The following is an 18,602-nucleotide window of genomic DNA, read 5'->3' on the forward strand; positions in this document are numbered from 1 at the left end:
ACTTTTGATTTGATTCTTACAGATAATTAATAATCATACAATTTTTAAAACTAGATGCTAGTTAACCATCCAAGTTCCTGTCAGTTAATCACATTTCGATTTTTCGTAACACATTTTTATATTTTTTTTCGGTTTGTTTTGTGTAATATATATTTCATCTCTAAAAAATCAAATTTACATTAAAAGGATATTACACAGGTTATTTCCAATATCATAAAAATACTTACGTAATTGAAAAAAATTGTTCTTAATTATTGTATATAAAAACACTTATTATGAAAATGAAAGAGAAATACATTTTGATGAGTACATTTATGCTTTTTTATTTGATAAAATTAGTTTAAAATTACAGTAATTTAATAATTCTAAAAATATTATTCACTTGTAAACAATATATTAACTGTTGTATTTTAAATGATGAATAAAAACCCAGGTGACATATGTATCCTTAACCCTTTACCAACATTGGAGTTTTAAAATATTTTTTTACGTGTAACATGTATTTGTGTGCTATTAAAGATACGGTTTTATTTATTTTACACAATAGGTGATTAGTTTTAAGATCATTTTGGAAAAATGCTACTGTCAAATTTACCATTCATAAAACAGTACACAAATTTACATATAAAAAATATAAATTAATTAATCATTCACATAATATAGTAAAAATGTTTATTAATATAAAATAATAATATATATAATATTATAATAAAAATATTAATATATTTATCTTTATTTTATAACAATATAATAAAATATTCCAAAATTAATTCATAAAATATCAAAAGTTAAATGGTAATCCAATAGGACTCAGAAGTTGATGACTTAAAGCTTATAATATATACATGTAATACATTTAAAAGCCATATAAATACTAAGATAAATAATACTTTTTCTTAATTAATTGTTTTTAATAAAATATTTAATTTATCAAATTAATATTTTTAAAATGTAATTATAATTATTTGTTTTTTAAATGCTTAAACGTATTTTAATTTATTATAAAGTTCAACGTGTATCATAAATAAAAAAAAAGTCATGAATTAAGTTGTGCAAATTGGTTAAAAACAATATAAAACTACATAAATTACCTTAAAATGTAAATAAACATGAAATAAAATTTGTAATTTAGATTTCTTTGTTATTGAAATACATTTTAAGTTAAGAAAGTTATGAAATAAACAAATACATATTAAAATGAATAAGTCATTAACTTCCGAGCTTCACTAACCAATAAAAATACTTATAATTTTTAATTACAAAAATAATAGTTTAATAATTCAAAGAATTATATTCTTAAATAAATATTTTAAAAAGATAATAATTAGTAAAACACCGTTATAATGTAAATGGTAATCAATTTTATAACATTTTAAAAAAATACCAATAATTTTTTATTACAAATCTATTTGATTAAAATATCTTAAATAAATGCATTTATTCTTAAAACTTTTAATGTTGTTAATACTTTTTGAGCTTATATATTTTTTTGATTTTCACAATGAAAATAAGGGTTTGAATACTTATTGTTTAATTGACAATCATTTATTTGTAATAAGAAGTTAGCTTAAGTGGAGTTTATTACATTAAACAGATATATTAACATAATAAATATCGTTCTCTGTGCAAATTAAGAATGCTCTAGAAAATACTTATATATTTAATTATAGAGTAATGTAAATTCTACAAACCACATTTTATGTAAAAAATTCAAAATATTATTTTAGATAGAAAATGATATATTATTATTTATAATTATATAAATTATTAGTATTTTTTTAAAAAACAAATAAGTAAGGGAACTGAATGAAACTTAACATGGTTCTGTTGTTATAGTACATTTTTGAGGTTGTTGAGTCCATCCTTTCATGTTTTCTTCATTGGTGATTTTTTCTGCATTCACCTTAAAAAAAAAATTATATAAATTTATGTATTAATTTAATAACTATTACTCATCTTATTCAATAATAAATATACCAGTAATAAATCACACACATTAAAATTATACTATACATTATTTTTATCCTTATAAATAACTATGTAAATTAGTTGATTCAACTTAAAACAATGTCTCATCCTAGCTTTGTCTCATCTCATTCAGTTGGGTATTCATTCTACATTTTTGACTTATCATTTCTTTGAAATAATCTGCTCTCCTTATTTATTTATTTTATATTTTACGGGCTGAGCTTTTTTTACAAAGATACAAATTAATTTAAATGATAAAAGATATGTACATAATAGATATAACAGTAAAGTTATCTTCTCCCTTTATCACAGAGTGTTATGTTATCTTAAAGCTTGCCCAGAATATACAACTAATGTCTCATATTCTATGCTGTGTTTACAGCAATTAGAATTGAATCATTTTAGTTCCATATGAAAGTTTTTTTATTTTTCAAATCAAATCAATTATAAATAATTATCTCAATCAATCAAATCACTCAATTTAACTTACTGGTTTCTAGTAGCATTAGAATACACGGCAATATAATTGTCAATAGCTTAGGTATACAATTAATGAACTAAATTTTACCTTAATTTACTCAATTATCTTAGACTGATTTTACCCCAATTTTAAGTTAATTTTAATTAATCTTTGGTTTAATCACTGGACAAACTTGTCAGCTAACTTTACACCCAAATTCAAAGACATTGTTCCTAATATTTAGAATTAAAAACAAGTTTGATAACTTAAATTTACTTAGATTTTCTATCATTTAAATTAATTGAATTTGCTTGGCCCATTCACTATTACCCAATCATGCCTATGATTTTAGGCTGAATGATTTCTTTCTCTGTACACTACATTTCACCAAAAGTATTTGTGACCTTCAACATATCCTATTTGGTTGTCCTTTACACACAAATATTTTAATAATTCTCTCAATCTCTTTTCCATCCTCAATACTAAGTTTGAAATTATTATACATATAAGTTATTATTGTTATCATATTGAAAACTGGTTTTGTTATATAATTTGTATGATATAATTAATTAGTTTTCGAGTTGTCACAACTCACAATGCATCATTAATAGTAAAAAAATAATAATAAACATTTTTTTTTTAATCACATAAAACTTAATAATCTTTTGCTTGACCATTAGTTGAAATAATATTTGGATATTGAGTATTCTTATAAAACTCTGTAAATTTCATGACTTTATATTAATTAATTATTAATAACTTCCTTTTTTTACGAGTTATAATTTATTTAATTACAATTACCAACACTTCATTTGCACAGTAATTATTTTTCTAGTTTTAATAAAATATAATTATTTCTAACTGTGAGAAATTTATAAGATATTCTGAATTAATGAATTAATTTATAAAATTTAGATTTATCTAAAATAAACTGAATTTTTCAATAGATATTTATAGATTTTATGATAAAACTATATATTATTTTTTTAAATATGTTATAAATCAGTTCAAAATTATTTTTTGCTTTATGATTGTAATTGTTGAGTAATGATGTTACTTATAAATTTAGTTTAGTTTATTTGAAAATCATTAATTCTATGAATGATGAATTATAAATTTTCAATAAAAAATTATTATACTTGACTTATGTATGTCAAATTATAAACAATAATTCATATTTAATAGATTTTTAAATATATTCTGTATAAATTGTCTCATATAAGGGTAAACTGAGATAAGATTTCTGTGCATAACAGCATCAATGGAATTGTTATTTAATTTATACTAAAACCACTTAGCTTACATTTTTTATGAGATTTAAATGAAATGTAAAAATAAGAAAAGGGTTTTAGGAGACTAAGACTTTTGAACCTATTTGTACTACATACTAACTTGTTTTAACCTAACATAAATAATAACATTTCTGTGAAATATAGTAATAAAGTTAATTTTTTTTTAACTGATAGTACTTACTTCTTGCATTATGTTGTTGTGATAATTTATTTCAAATTGATATTTTGGCGTAGTGATACCAAAAAAATTGGCCAAAGATTCACCAAGGTAATCGACTTTATTCAATGCACTAGAACCAATTACTGCTGATTGTTTAAGTAACCATGACCGCCAATCATTAGTCTATGATTTCAATTTTCAAAATTATACATAAATATTAAATACCATATAAACATCAGTAAAACTAAAGTACTAACAGATTCATTTGAAATAGTTTTTGATTCTCCTCTCAGCAAATCTGTTTCGTCAGTTCCTGTAGTTTCAACACATCCGTCACTAAAATAAGTTCGAGAATAAGTTTTACATGGTTCAATTTGTATATTGATTTCTTCCATGTCGACAAATGGTTTCTCCTGAAATAAGAAAATCACAAAAATACTTTACAGTTAACAAATCACAGAAATAAAAAAACCTTTAACAAAATTGGTTTTGATGACATTGTTCAAGTGGTGTTAAAGTGTTTGACAAGCACTTAACATAGACATGCACACACTTCTTTGAACTGACCTTGTAAGCCCGAAAAATCGATATAATTTGCTTATATTATTCAGAATATTCAGAATAAAATTCAAGTCTCCTAAAAATGATTATATATTTACACACTATTATTACTACTACTACAACTGTAGTATGTTTTTTTCAAAAATATCACGCAATCATGAAAAAAATGTTAAACAAACAATAAAACATTTAACGAATACGATAACCAAATGAAATCTATTGTTATTCATGTTATCACTTATCAGACTGTGGTATCACCAGATAGTTGGATAGTTGTAAACAAAAAAATAAGTTATTAATTATTTAATAAATATTTAATATATTATAAAATTATTAATTAATAATATAACACCATAGGGGCATAGGGCATAAACCTTCAAACTAAAATGTAACTATTTTTTTTTTTCGTATTTTATTTTATTTATTTATACTGTCTATTGTGTATACTGAAATACTTTAATGCTTGTAAGTAACTGTATAGAAGTCTGTCTTTAATAATTCCATATATTATTTAAATATTATTATTTATAACTTAAAGATCAAATGTACAGAACAAGTCAGTTCATCAATAAGCACAAATTGAGTATAAATGAAACATCAGCTATTATAGGTATCTGTGATATTATATTCTATCCATTAACAAAACAAATTGGGTGTCTAAATGTTATACAAAAAATTTCATCTGGCCAGTTTTTATTTATCATGTTTCTTTGGATTACAACATAATATATACTTTCATGATTAAGGTGGGTGTGCTTACTTGTCTACCTATAGACCTATGGATTTATCTAGTTTATAGGTCTATGATTAGTAGTATTATATATGTGCATTTATTATGTTTTAAATAAGAGATATTTTTATTATAAAAATATTTTAGAACAAATCGTTCAAATCCATAAATGGAGTCTGCAGAGTGGTATGAAACCGTTTTTGTGATTGGTAAGAAAACAAATGCTGGAACATTTGATAATGAAAATTGCAAAGTGTTTGATAAAAATGGTTATCGTTGGATTGTTGAACAACAATTTTACAAAAGATTAGAAATATCTGAAGATCCATGTAAATGGGATCAAGTAGGTACATACCTAATTAATAAATCATAATGTTATACAATATATTTATTATATAATATACTCAGTGATATAACTAAGAGGGTTCATAGGGTATGGGCCCATTTGCTTAAGGAGCATGAAGTACCTAATACAATGTTTTTTTTTTTTAAGTAATTAACAGTAAATTATTTATCTATATTTTGATAGTTCAAAATAATTATTGATTTTGAATTAATAGAACATGCAACAATATTTTTTTTTAAATGTATAAAATAATTTTAGCAAGATGAATGCACTCTTCTCCACTCCATCAGATCCCCCTTATATAATGCCTGGATGAGGGAGACCGTTGAAAATTTCATTCCCGGATTTGAATTTTAAAGTTACACCAGTATATATACTTGACTGACTCATTCAAAATAAACATAGCATAATATATATATTTATATTTAGAGAATGATAATATTATTACTAAACTGGCGAATAAAAGGATAATCTTCTATAATATAATACAAGTTAACTTTCAATATATTATTATAATATTATAATCTTATTATTTAAATACACTGAAATAGTCTTAATACATAATACGTTTATATATAGAATATAGTATTATATTGACACATGGTTTCAATTAATGGTTTTTAGAAGATAATTTTAATTTTAATTTAATAAATAAACTAATTTTTAGACATATTAATTTAGACAAAATAATTAATTATGTTAACACTCTTGTTATTAAAATTTTCCATACTTTTATATGTATAGTACCTAAATGTAGATATACCAAGTGTTGAATTGCACTGAGAGTGTGAGATCACTGAGATCTCATGTAATTACTGTAATTTTTATATGTCTAAAATGTATATTATATTGTAAAATAGTACAGTTGTAGGTTTATAAGAATAAAAGATTTTCTTCATGTTATATTTTATCTAGGTTCAAGTCCATTCTTGGATGAAATGGGCTAAAAATGAATACAACTTAACTAATTTAAATATTACTGAATTAACAATAAATGGGAAACAGTTAACATCAGACAATTTTTGTTGGAAAATTGCTGGTTTGGAGAACAAGTCATCAAATGATGATTTTTGGACACACGTTTGTCTGCTCAAAACTATGCACAAAGTATATACTAAACAAAATAATGAAGAATGTATCGATATATGTGTAATTCTCAACTATAAAAATAAAATATATTTAAATTCAGATTTTAATCATGGTATAGAAATTTGGCAATTTTTACTAAATTTATTAACAAATAGTGAATATCAAAGTGTGATTGAATGGGTCAATAATGAAGGAACATTCAAAATAATAAAACCAAATACTATTGGTATCATGTGGGGTTTGGTTAAAAACAATTGGAGAATGAACTACAATAAAATGGCTGCAGCATTAAGATACCATTATGGAAAAGGCATTATAGAACGAGCCAAGGGAAAACATGTTTATAAATTTGCTGGTGATATAAAAACCATGATTGGTTATAATCCTATGGATATGAAGAGTATGTTTCAACAAGAATCTAATCAAATCTAATTAAGGTACTTAATAATTTATTATATTATATCATATATTAAATTATAATATCTCGGATGGATCTTATAAAAAATTGATTAATTTAATTTCATGTTTTAAAAAATCTATTTTACTTTTATTTCAGATTAAGAAACCAATTTTAATAAGTTGAAATATTAAATGTGGCTAATTATACGATCCTTATAAATAGGTAAATGGACTGAACAAAATATTAACCTTAAAAAATACAAATCAACTATGATATTTTATTTTAAAATATGATAAATCCTAACTTATATTAATTATATTTTATATTCTTCCAGTAATGTAAATGGATAATTTCTAAAACTTTTATTTATAATAATTAATTGTTAATATTGTTGTGTATTGTGATCTAAAGATATTTTATATTGAATTATGTGTAAATTATATTAGTAAATAATTTTAATTAATTATGATGTTTACTTGTATATCATCTGGATATCTGTAATATTTGATACCTACAATTTTAAACAGTTTTATGTACTAAGAAACCTGATTCTTATTATTAAACTTTAGTTTATGACTTAAAATATCCTACTTTTACATTAAATATAGTTTAAAAATAAATATTATTATTTTTTTTAATTGTGCTTAAAGACTTAGAATATTTATTTTATTTTATGAGCTTAGGTAGGTACCACTTATTTCTAAAATTAGTAAATAATTTAAATTTTCAGAAATACTTAGAATATTATAATTTATAATTGGTTAGGTATAGATTAGGTACCTATTACAGAAATCAAATTGATCTTGTAAAATTCAAATTTAAAAAAATATATAAGTAGGTATTCTAAATTTTTTATTAACATTCTTATTGCATTATGGATAGTAATCAGTTCTTATATAAAATTGTTTTCACTAAAATGTCTAGTCTTGCAAATACATGCATTTATAATAAATTGTTTATAAATTAATTATTATAACTAAATTGTATTAAACTACTTACCTACCTTTAATAAAATAAAACTCTTTAGAATTTTAAAATTTTAAGTAGGTGGTAGATAATACAATTTTAGAGTTAGTAACCATAACGACCAATATATAATTTATTGCTGTAAAAATAATTTATATTAATCTTATTAGTTATTACTTTTTGTAATAATTTATATTTGTATATTTTTATTTACTGTTGTACTTGATATTTGGTTAACTACAACATGAGTATTTTTACTTCGCCTTTATCTGATCTGTCTAGGTTAATTTTTGATGAAATTGAACTCAAAAACAATGTTAACAAATACATCAACCGTATGAAGATACCTGAATGGTCTTATAATTTTAATCGTATTTTTATAAGTCCAGGGAACTCGTTTAATATAAAATATTTCATAAAGGTACCAATTTAAAACAAAATGTAGACTTGCTATTATATTATAATTAATAAAATATGTAATGTTTAAAGTCAGTATAATAAAAAATATCAATAATAATAATTATATTAAATCTTTAGTTTTTATCGTCAAAATTGGCTAAAAATACTCGGATACCTACAACACATTTTCTTTTATCCGGTTCGAATGATGAAAATCATTTAATATCTCAAGAATTGGAATCTGATGTCATAGGGTCACAACAGTCTACTATTATAAATGAATTACAAATGGAAGAAAATGATAAATTAGTTGTTGATGATATCATTGATAGGTTAACAGGCATAGAATTTTTTAGGTGAATTTTAATATATTACCTTATGGTATAATTTAATTAGGTACATATTATTTTTATTACATTGATATTTTAAATTTAAATAGTAAAATAAACGGTTTTAGATTATTAAATATAGAACCGAAAAAACGATTAGAAATGATAATGTATAACTACCGTGTGTTTAATAAAACTTTAGAAGATGTATCGTTTGAACAATTAGATAAATTAAGCAATGATGATATAGTCACAGAAGTTCCATATGAAATATTCATCGAAACAGTAGATGATGAATCGCTAAACTTGAAAGTAATAATAGACTATGGTCTATACTCAATAGTATAATATTTAATGAGTAATAAAAGTAGTCTACCTAATTAAATAGGTTTTGAGAATATTTATAATTATTATTGATAAATATTTGTATTAAAATTAGAATGAAGTTGTAAATACAGTAAATAGTTCTGATCTTATGAAGTTATTAAAAACCTGTGGTATCATTGTAATTGACATATCAAGAGATATTGCGGAATTATCTAAAGGAAAAGAAATATTTAGAGCATTAAAAAAAGAAATCTTCAACTTAAAAGGTATGGAAAAAATCCATGGATCGAAAAACAAAAAGAAGATAGTGATAATATCGACCGTAATGACTTGGGCAGGTGTTAATAAAAAAGTAAGTGAATTATAAATTTATTACAAATGAAATAAATATTAATAATATTTATAACATATCAAACTATTTATTAAAAAAGCGTTATGTGAGTGAGAATGACGCGAATAATAGAGTTCCAGATCCGGAATATGCGGAACATTATGAATTTGAACTTGAAGTGTTAGCTGTAAATGAAACACGAGGAGTAAATATTTAATTTTGCATTGATAAAATATAATAGGCACTGAGCTTGTTATGTCATTGAACTAATACATTTATTTATTTTATGTTATTAGTTAAAAGAACAGTTAAAGACAATAGTAATTTGGGCTGGTCTTACGTATGGATTCGAACAAGACTTGTTACAATTCGCGTTTGATTCGGCTTGCAAAACTACCGATTTATTTCCAATACCAAATAGTCAAAACCACGTACCTGTAATACACGTAGAAGACTTGGCTAGGTTAAGACTTAAGATTCCTATTTATAAAAAATCTAATTACTGTGAATTAGGTACTGAAATAATATTGTATGTTAATATTGTTAGACTCGTACATAAAATAATATCCGAAGATGAGATGCTAGAGTATAATTATATTTTTGCTGTTGAAAGCCCAATAAATACATTAAAACAAATCATCACTGTAAGTTCTTATCCAATTATAGACTCAGCCATTCAGGTATGATAAAAAAATTCATGAGTTTGAATTTGAATAATATTTGCTCAGGCTCTTGCTAAGTCATGCGACGTAGTTATTCCGACAGTTGTGTCATTAAGTACATTCACGAATAAATATGAACTCAAGGTGAGTAAACAATTTTAATTGTAAAATTAAGTAGGTAGTTGCACAAAAGTTATATTTTGAAATTATTTTAGGGTATCCATAAACAAATTATATCCGTCGATATTAAAGTTAATTCCAGTATCAATCGATTATGGCCTAACTTCGAATGGTACAACAATAAATCACCAATGTTGAATTCAATGAAACATTTAGTTGAAACATACAAAAGAGCCCATAATATAAAAGTGCATTAAAAAAATAAAATAAAATAATAACATTATTTTGAATGCATATTTTGTAGTATAGAGTAGAGATAAATATGTAGGTATTTTTTTAAATTTTTTTTTGTATAGAGTATTAAGTTAATTATACTTGGTCCACCGGCTTCTGGTAAGACCAAACTTGCACTTCAACTTGCCCAGTTTTATGATTTAATCTACCTGGAACCCAAAAAGATAACTCAAGACTATATCAATGGAATCGTAAGTTTACAATTATTTATTTTTAATAAAAAATGTAAATATTACACCTGGTGTAAACATATTTTGTGAAGAGAGAAGAAATAAGTTCACTGTACTACAAAAGTAAAAAAATCGACGATTCAGTAGATGAATTAGATGATGCTAATGAAAAAACTGGAATTAATTCGATTATAACAGATAAAATATTAGAATTAAATAAAAAGCTATCAATGTTATATTCATCTATGGATGCCAATAATGATATATTGGAAGATATTCATTTAATTCCGTACGGTTTTTTCACATTTTTCTTAAATATATATTAAGAGTAATATTAATAAGATATAAATTATTAAGATAAGTAGCATGTTAATACATACTTATGCAACTATATTCTATTATTTATTTTTATATTTTCTTTGTACAAGTATGTTCTTCTTTTTATAGATTATTGGTTGAAAAAATAATGTTTTTTAAACGTGGGTATGTTCTGGATGGATATCCTACGACAGTAGCTCAAGCCAATATGCTATTCCGATTTGATAATACGAGTTTACTTCAACAAGATCTACATTTAGATGTTAATAAATTACCCGGTATTCATAGACATTTATTGATTTTATATTTTTATATACTCACTATACAATATAATATAGTATATTATAGTAATTAGTAGTTAGTATATTGGTATATTTAATAATATATAAAGTAATATAATTATTAGCTATTCAGCAAGGATTATAAAAATATGCATTTTTGCGTATCTATTAATTTATGTGTTATTATTTATTTTATTTTTGTAGATTTGACGGTTAATTTAACACAAAACACACTAGGTATTAATTTATTTGCTGATCAAAACAGTGATATCGATATCAGTACAAAAACACTTCAAAATACAAGTACAAAAAGACGACTCCTGTTTTCTAAAGTTGACAAAATACACTCATCAAGTTCTGATATTGCCGTATTATCGAATGTGGTTAATGCAGCTAAACCCATTCTAAAAAAACAAATAAAAAAAAAACCGTAAAATATTATTCATTTTGTAAAAATCTTTATTTTTAAAATTTTACTGGATTATTTTAGCAAACATTTAATTTGGAATCGAAAAAATCATAGCAAACTCTTGAAATTGCTCAATTTTTATTATGTACCGATGAAAATGATTGAATCTCCATATTCACCACTAAACTATAATACTAATAAAGTCGAGTTACCAGAAATTGATCCATGTTTTGACCAGTTTCTTTATATAGTTGTAAAAGAAATCGAATTGAATCGACAACATGGTAATTGAAAAATGATTGTAACATACTATTATATTTCTATAACGTTTAATAAATAAGTAAATTAGAAATTAGTTAACAATTAAAATTATTAATTTATGTTCATTATGGTAATAACTATATCGATGTACTATTTTTGATTTCGCATAATAATTTATAACTATAGGAATATTGGAGAAAACGAATGATTTAAATGAAACGAATTTATTAGTGGATGGAATTAACGCTAAAAATAAAAAATATAAACTAAAACAGCTCAAGGAAAAAGTAAATATCTGTATAATCTAAGTATATTATAATTAATAAGCGGCTCGGAAGTTATAGAAGCTTAAAAAAATAGTGGTAGATAATAATATATAAATGTAGCACACTATATACTAAGTAATAAATAATATGTATTTTATCCATTGTACGGTAAAACGGTTACATAATAGATATATTTTTAGTTTTTACCTATTTCATATTTTTTTTTATCTATTTAACTATGATTAAAATAAAAAATGTATAGACGAGATTACAGTAGTACTGTAATCTTATTATACATTGGATGCTATGATGGCAATTTCACAAAAATACGATTACGAAAAAAACATGTAACTAGACTTTTTGGGTACATAATGATGCACTATGGACTAAGGTATACGGTAACATAATAATATTATTTATCGGTTGTTTGAAGAAACCCTAAGCACTGTTCCGTGAAATTATAACATTAAAACGAAAAATTCCATACGGTTATAAATAAAAATTGTATTCAGCTCAAAAATATACTTATGTAAAATTAAATAAATGCACGATAATATGTTAAATATGTAAAAATATATCAAATATACACCAAAAATGAACTAAATATATAAAATAAATACGAGATGATAATATCACTATGCGCTATGTGTAAACACAGTAAATGAACCGCTTTAAAAAAAATTATAATTGAAGTCCGCGGGGGAAGATGGCAAATGCTCTGTCTTGCTACCCCCTCTTAGCGCCCGTGATATACTTAGTATTTATTACTTAATTTAATTATGTAATAACAATAAAATTAATTAATTAAATCAATAATTATTAATCGGTTTCATTCATCATATTTAAATTTAATACCTATACCTGTTATAGCCATGTTCTATGTATCATTGATAATTGATTATTTGTAGCAAAAAACATTAAGTATAGGTCAGCGGCTGTATATTTATCTGCATATTACAATAATTTTAACAGCCGAAAACTTTTTATTTATTTAGTATAGTTTATCTCTACCTTTTATTTTTAATAATCACAATATCTTCTTTAAAATATACCTACAAAACACATTATACTTTTATTGAAAAATCAGTTTTTTTATGCAAAACAGTCATTTATTAACTCGCACCTACCTATGTGTAATGTGTATTATTTATCCAATTGTTACCTACTTAGTTCAGCTATAAATGAAAGAGTATAGAAAAACATGTAAATCTGATGATTTCCGAGCCTTATTAATAACTTTTTTTGTATCTAATTCCTATTTATGACAACGGAAATAGAATAAAGAAATAATAATAAATATTATATTATCTCTAATATTGTTTTAATAGTAGTATCTACGAATTTTATAGATGACATTACTAGAAGATTTCGAGAAAGTAACGGATTTCGACTGCATTGAAAGTTTGTCTAACGAAGAATACTTAATGAAATATGTTACTCCTACCTTGACAAAGTTGATAGTACAAGTTGCTAAAGTGAGACCAAAGAATCCTGTTGATTTTTTGGTGAATGAAACTTGGATACCTATTTTCAAATTTGATACTTTGAAGTTATATTATTATTATACCTAATTATTATACTTGGTACAGGCATATATGGCTCTTAAAGAGAACCCGGAAGGTTTACCAAACTTTCCAGGCTATTCCAAGGAGGGTGTGAAAATACAAAAAATATTGGAACGGATGTTCCTTATGTATAAATATGATGAACATGATAAAATTAAATTAAAACCATTAATGGACGTTTTAATAGCACATTTTACAGATAACGAAGATAACCAAAATAGTGAAGAAGAATTATAATTCTATAATATTTAAGTCTATAGTTTCACAAAAAGTGATTTAAAAAAAAAAAATAATAAATAAGAATTATAATTAATTTCACAGAATTAAAATCTTTCATATATCATATATCATTAATTTTTATGTTTTCAATTATTTATACTATGTACTCACAGAGCATACAGATATTCAAGATTATTAAGTATCTTGAATCAGTCAATATTTTAATGTATCTCTAAACAGTCTAAACATATGAAAATATAATATGTGAAAATCCAAAAAATGGAAAAATCTATTAGTTATATAGGCACAATATATTTTTATATCTATTATACTCATAGGGGCGTGACTAGACTTCATTTACAGAGGCAGCATATTAACTAAACGGCCCAAATTTTTTTTTTATATTCAAATTTTCCTTAACAATCATAATAATTAAATGGTCTAGACTCTTGATCATAAAATTATTTGGGATAAGTGTTATTAATATAATAATTATAATATAATATTATTGTACATATTTATACATATATAATAATTATTAGAAAATTATTTTATAAAACTATAAAACTAAGCCATTTATTATATTATTAATATAACGCAGGAGTGCAGGACATTAAAAATTTACAAGGAATATATTTATACAATATGCATATATACATATAACATATATATTATTATTAAAGAGCAAGTCTTCTTTTTTGTGAAAAAGTTTTAAATTCATCAATAATGTCATCTATATGTCAAATACTAATTTTTGCTCAATGAATAAAAATAGCAATGCGTTAAGTCGCTCTTGTCCCATAGTGCTTCTTAATTAATTTTTTATGATAGCCAATTTAGCTGCCTTTATTAATTTAATTTTTTTTTTATTTCGATCTTTAGCAGCTCCTCCCAATTGTTTTTTATTATTTTTAAAAACATCCATGATACGGCTATACGAGTATACGAGTATAATGATTACAATAAATTTATAACTTTAAAGTTTAAATTACATTAATACTACTCAGCGAAATAAATAACAGAAATACTAAATAATATTATTATGTATGAGCATGAAATAATATTATACGTGTGTGCGATGCGTGGTTTCAGTGTTTGTCGCGGACATAAAATATTATATCTGTGTCCTGTAGTGTTTGTTAATTCTATCGAAAATATTATACATAGGAATTTTCAATATACCTCTATTAATGCATTCTAATAATTTTATTTTTACACACATTACGATTAGTCTTATTTTTATATCTATACGCTCCAAACCTGTAATTCCTCGGAAGAAGTAATACGCAAGCAGTCCCATCCGGCCCACTGGGTCATTGGTTTAAACAATATAATATGAACTGATTACAGTTTACGATTCTTTTTATATTAGAATAATATGTTAATATGTTATAGTTATATACAAATATTGCATTTTTAGCAAAGGAAAAACAATATAAAATATCTAATTGAAATAATATTATAATATTTTTCATTTCATAAATTAAGTGCAAATCATCGACCTTTTTAGATATTACAGGGGCAGCACAAGCTGCCCCTGCTGCCCCCGTAGTCACGCCTATGATTATACTTATATGAATAAAGCTTAATGAGGAACTAGTGCTTACCTAAAAACTAAGTATAACCTGCAGTGACGAATTGAAACAACTAGAACCAGCGTTTTTATTTATTTTTCTGTATTAGCAGTATTAGCATATTTATTAATTTAAATATTAATAAATATTAACTTATCACGATAATATATATTTTTACATTTTTACCCGACCACCTACATACCAACTTTATTAGATATTAATGTGTATATATTTGTTTTTTTTGTTTTTAATTATCTAGAAATGACATTCAACAAATATATTTTTATAGTCGTTAGAAAAAGAAATATTTGAAATTAGAAATTTTTAATAAATGGTTTCAATAGAATCGATATTTTAGAAAATTATACTAGTAAGAAATGCGTTTATAACCGTCTGTAAAAAGTTATACAAATACCTACTGATTTATGATAAATTGTTGTCGAAATACAACAAAATATAAAAAAATATTATCAAGGAGAAATAATTATAAAAGGAATGAGAGATTATCTGATGTCACAAAAATAATAACACAAAAAATAGAAAATTATTAAAATCACTCGACTCATAATCTCATAGTAAAATTTAATTGTATTTAAAAAAGCCTATTCTATAATCAATATGCTATAATATAAAACATCGTAAATCTTTACAAGTGAAAATAAAAAAAGTAAAGATATAACAATAAAAAATAAGGACTCGGTGAAACAACGAGAAAGAGGGAGAAAATTCGAGTACGTTCTATAACGGTGGGCGTTATTAAAACAACGTAGAAGCGGGTGGAGGTGAACGAGGGAGGCGGCGTGGAGGTAACGACAGCGCTCGCGAAACGTATCGAACCTTCTAGAACGTTCCGTCGGCTATATAAACGGTAACGGCGCGCCGCCCGGCTTTAGTTTGAATTTCGAAGCGATACTAGTGCGACACATCGAACGAGAGACACTGTTTCGTGCTACTTTGTGCTATTCACTGTAATTCAAGTGCGACTTTATTGCGAATCAAAGCGACTTTTAAATCGTCACCGAATCGTGTGCCATCACATTATACGTTTTTCGTATAAGATCTATTCGTATTGATTGTGCGTGAACGAGACCTACGAGTTATTGGCGAAATACAAAATGGTCGGAAAGACTGCGATCGGTATCGACCTGGGCACCACCTACTCTTGCGTGGGCGTCTGGCAACACGGAAAAGTAGAGGTAATCGCCAACGATCAAGGAAACAGGACCACGCCGAGTTATGTGGCGTTCACGGACACGGAAAGATTGATCGGGGACGGAGCCAAGAACCAGGTGGCGATGAACCCGGTGAACACCGTGTTCGACGCCAAACGTTTGATCGGACGTCGGTTTGACGACGAGAAGACACAAGCGGACATGAAACAATGGCCGTTCAAAGTGGTGAACGACTGCGGAAAGCCCAAAATCCAGGTTGAATTCAAAGGCGAGCGGAAAGTGTTCGCGCCGGAAGAAATAAGTTCGATGGTGCTGACGAAAATGAAGGAGACCGCGGAAGCGTACCTGGGCCGTAGCGTGACGGACGCGGTGATCACGGTGCCGGCGTACTTCAACGATTCGCAGAGACAGGCGACGAAGGACGCGGGCGCGATAGCCGGGCTGAACGTGATGCGGATAATCAACGAACCGACAGCCGCGGCCCTGGCGTACGGCCTGGACAAGAACCTGAAAGGCGAGAGGAACGTGTTGATATTCGATCTGGGCGGCGGTACGTTCGACGTGTCGGTTCTGCAGATCGACGAGGGTTCGATATTCGAAGTGAAATCGACGGCTGGCGACACGCACTTGGGCGGCGAAGACTTCGACAACCGTCTGGTGAGTCATCTGGCCGAAGAGTTCAAGAGGAAGTTCAAAAAAGACGTGCGTAGCAATCCGAGGGCGCTGAGACGGCTGCGGACGGCCGCCGAGCGGGCAAAGAGAACGTTGTCGTCCAGCTCGGAGGCGACCATCGAGATCGACGCCCTGATGGAAGGCGTAGATTTCTACACGCGTGTCTCCCGGGCCCGTTTCGAGGAGTTGTGCGCGGACCTGTTCAGATCGACCCTACAACCGGTGGAAAAGGCTCTGGCCGACGCCAAGTTGGACAAGGGAGACATCCACGACATCGTGCTGGTGGGCGGTTCGACGAGGATCCCGAAGATCCAGAGTCTGCTGCAAAACTTTTTCTGCGGCAAACCTCTCAACCTGTCCATCAACCCGGACGAAGCCGTGGCTTACGGCGCAGCGGTGCAGGCGGCCATCTTGAGCGGCGACACGAGCTCCGCGATCCAAGACGTGCTGCTCGTGGACGTCACGCCCCTGTCGCTGGGCATCGAGACCGCGGGCGGAGTGATGACGAAAATCGTCGAGCGCAATTCCACCATCCCGTGCAAACAAACGCAAACGTTCACGACGTACGCGGACAACCAACCGGCCGTCACCATCCAGGTGTTCGAAGGGGAAAGAGCCATGACCAAGGACAACAATCTGTTGGGAACGTTCGACCTGACCGGCATACCCCCGGCGCCCAGGGGTGTGCCCAAGATCGAGGTGACTTTCGACATGGACGCCAACGGCATATTGAACGTGTCGGCCAAGGACAACAGCTCCGGCCGCTCCAAGAACATCGTCATCAAGAACGACAAGGGTCGACTGTCTCAAGCCGAAATCGATCGTATGCTCAGCGAGGCGGAACGTTATAAAGAAGAAGACGAACGGCAAAAGGCCAAGATCGCGGCCAAGAACCAGTTGGAGAGCTACGTGTTCGGCGTGAAACAAGCGTTGGACGAGGCCGGCGACAAGTTGACCGAATCCGAGAAGAACGCCGCCAAACAGGAATGCGACGCGGTCGTTCAGTGGTTGGACAACAATCAGTTGGCGGACAAAGAAGAGTACGAGTACAAACTGAAGGAGATCCAAAAGAGTTGTTCTGCTCTCATGATGAAGATACACGGCGGTGGACAACCCGGCGGCGCGGCTCCTGGCGCCCAAGGTTTCCCGGGTGCTAGAGGAGGACCTACCGTCGAAGAAGTCGATTAATTATTTTTACTACATTCCATCTCGTGAAATCTGTAAATACTACTGTAAAGTATATCCTAGAATTTTGATTCTC

At 27.6% G+C, this 18,602-nt stretch overlaps 5 protein-coding genes across 9 annotated transcripts; 4 read left to right on the top strand and 1 right to left on the bottom strand.

Moving 5' to 3' along the window:
- Positions 1-1,478: 1,478 nt before the first annotated feature.
- Positions 1,479-4,592, bottom strand: LOC112590874 (protein FAM177A1-like). 2 transcript variants are annotated; one of them, XM_025334460.1, is made up of 4 exons: positions 4,353-4,592; positions 4,138-4,293; positions 3,902-4,063; positions 1,479-1,903 (listed from the first exon to the last, which is right to left on the bottom strand). In XM_025334460.1, exons 1-4 carry the CDS (start codon positions 4,377-4,379, stop codon positions 1,814-1,816), a joined length of 435 nt encoding a protein of 144 aa, XP_025190245.1. In that variant the 5' UTR covers positions 4,380-4,592; the 3' UTR covers positions 1,479-1,813. The 2 variants fall into 2 exon arrangements, with proteins under 2 accessions (XP_025190245.1, XP_025190246.1); XM_025334461.1 differs by having other exon boundaries at positions 1,594-1,903; positions 4,448-4,592.
- A 149-nt stretch (positions 4,593-4,741) lies between these two features.
- LOC112590872 (GA-binding protein alpha chain-like) lies at positions 4,742-7,202 on the top strand. Of its 4 annotated transcripts, XM_025334459.1 has the most exons (6): positions 4,742-4,906; positions 4,980-5,051; positions 5,319-5,514; positions 6,433-6,692; positions 6,762-7,043; positions 7,163-7,202. In XM_025334459.1, exons 3-5 carry the CDS (start codon positions 5,341-5,343, stop codon positions 7,036-7,038), a joined length of 711 nt encoding a protein of 236 aa, XP_025190244.1. In that variant the 5' UTR covers positions 4,742-4,906; positions 4,980-5,051; positions 5,319-5,340; the 3' UTR covers positions 7,039-7,043; positions 7,163-7,202. The 4 variants fall into 4 exon arrangements, with proteins under 4 accessions (XP_025190244.1, XP_025190241.1, XP_025190243.1 ...); XM_025334456.1 differs by having other exon boundaries at positions 6,433-7,043; XM_025334458.1 differs by lacking the exon at positions 4,980-5,051 and having other exon boundaries at positions 4,768-4,829; positions 6,433-7,043.
- A 979-nt stretch (positions 7,203-8,181) lies between these two features.
- LOC112590887 lies at positions 8,182-11,726 on the top strand. Its single transcript, XM_025334482.1, has 11 exons — positions 8,182-8,393; positions 8,510-8,727; positions 8,829-9,012; positions 9,655-9,821; positions 9,906-10,002; positions 10,087-10,164; positions 10,497-10,625; positions 10,697-10,893; positions 11,052-11,200; positions 11,408-11,571; positions 11,694-11,726. The coding sequence occupies exons 1-11, from the start codon at positions 8,217-8,219 to the stop codon at positions 11,724-11,726; spliced, it is 1,593 nt and encodes a 530-aa protein (XP_025190267.1). The 5' UTR covers positions 8,182-8,216.
- A 43-nt stretch (positions 11,727-11,769) lies between these two features.
- Positions 11,770-13,941, top strand: LOC112590891 (adenylate kinase 7-like). The gene is made up of 4 exons (XM_025334485.1): positions 11,770-11,896; positions 12,060-12,160; positions 13,489-13,644; positions 13,729-13,941. Exons 1-4 carry the CDS (start codon positions 11,770-11,772, stop codon positions 13,939-13,941), a joined length of 597 nt encoding a protein of 198 aa, XP_025190270.1.
- Positions 13,942-16,405: 2,464 nt separating this feature from the next.
- LOC112590889 (heat shock protein 70 A1-like) lies at positions 16,406-18,596 on the top strand. The gene has a single exon (XM_025334484.1). The coding sequence runs from the start codon at positions 16,613-16,615 to the stop codon at positions 18,527-18,529; it is 1,917 nt and encodes a 638-aa protein (XP_025190269.1). The 5' UTR covers positions 16,406-16,612; the 3' UTR covers positions 18,530-18,596.
- Positions 18,597-18,602: the final 6 nt, after the last annotated feature.

Source organism: Melanaphis sacchari, unplaced genomic scaffold, assembly GCF_002803265.2.
Source record: "Melanaphis sacchari strain LSU unplaced genomic scaffold, SCAv2.0 Contig121_pilon_pilon, whole genome shotgun sequence".
Taxonomy (NCBI): domain Eukaryota; kingdom Metazoa; phylum Arthropoda; class Insecta; order Hemiptera; family Aphididae; genus Melanaphis; species Melanaphis sacchari.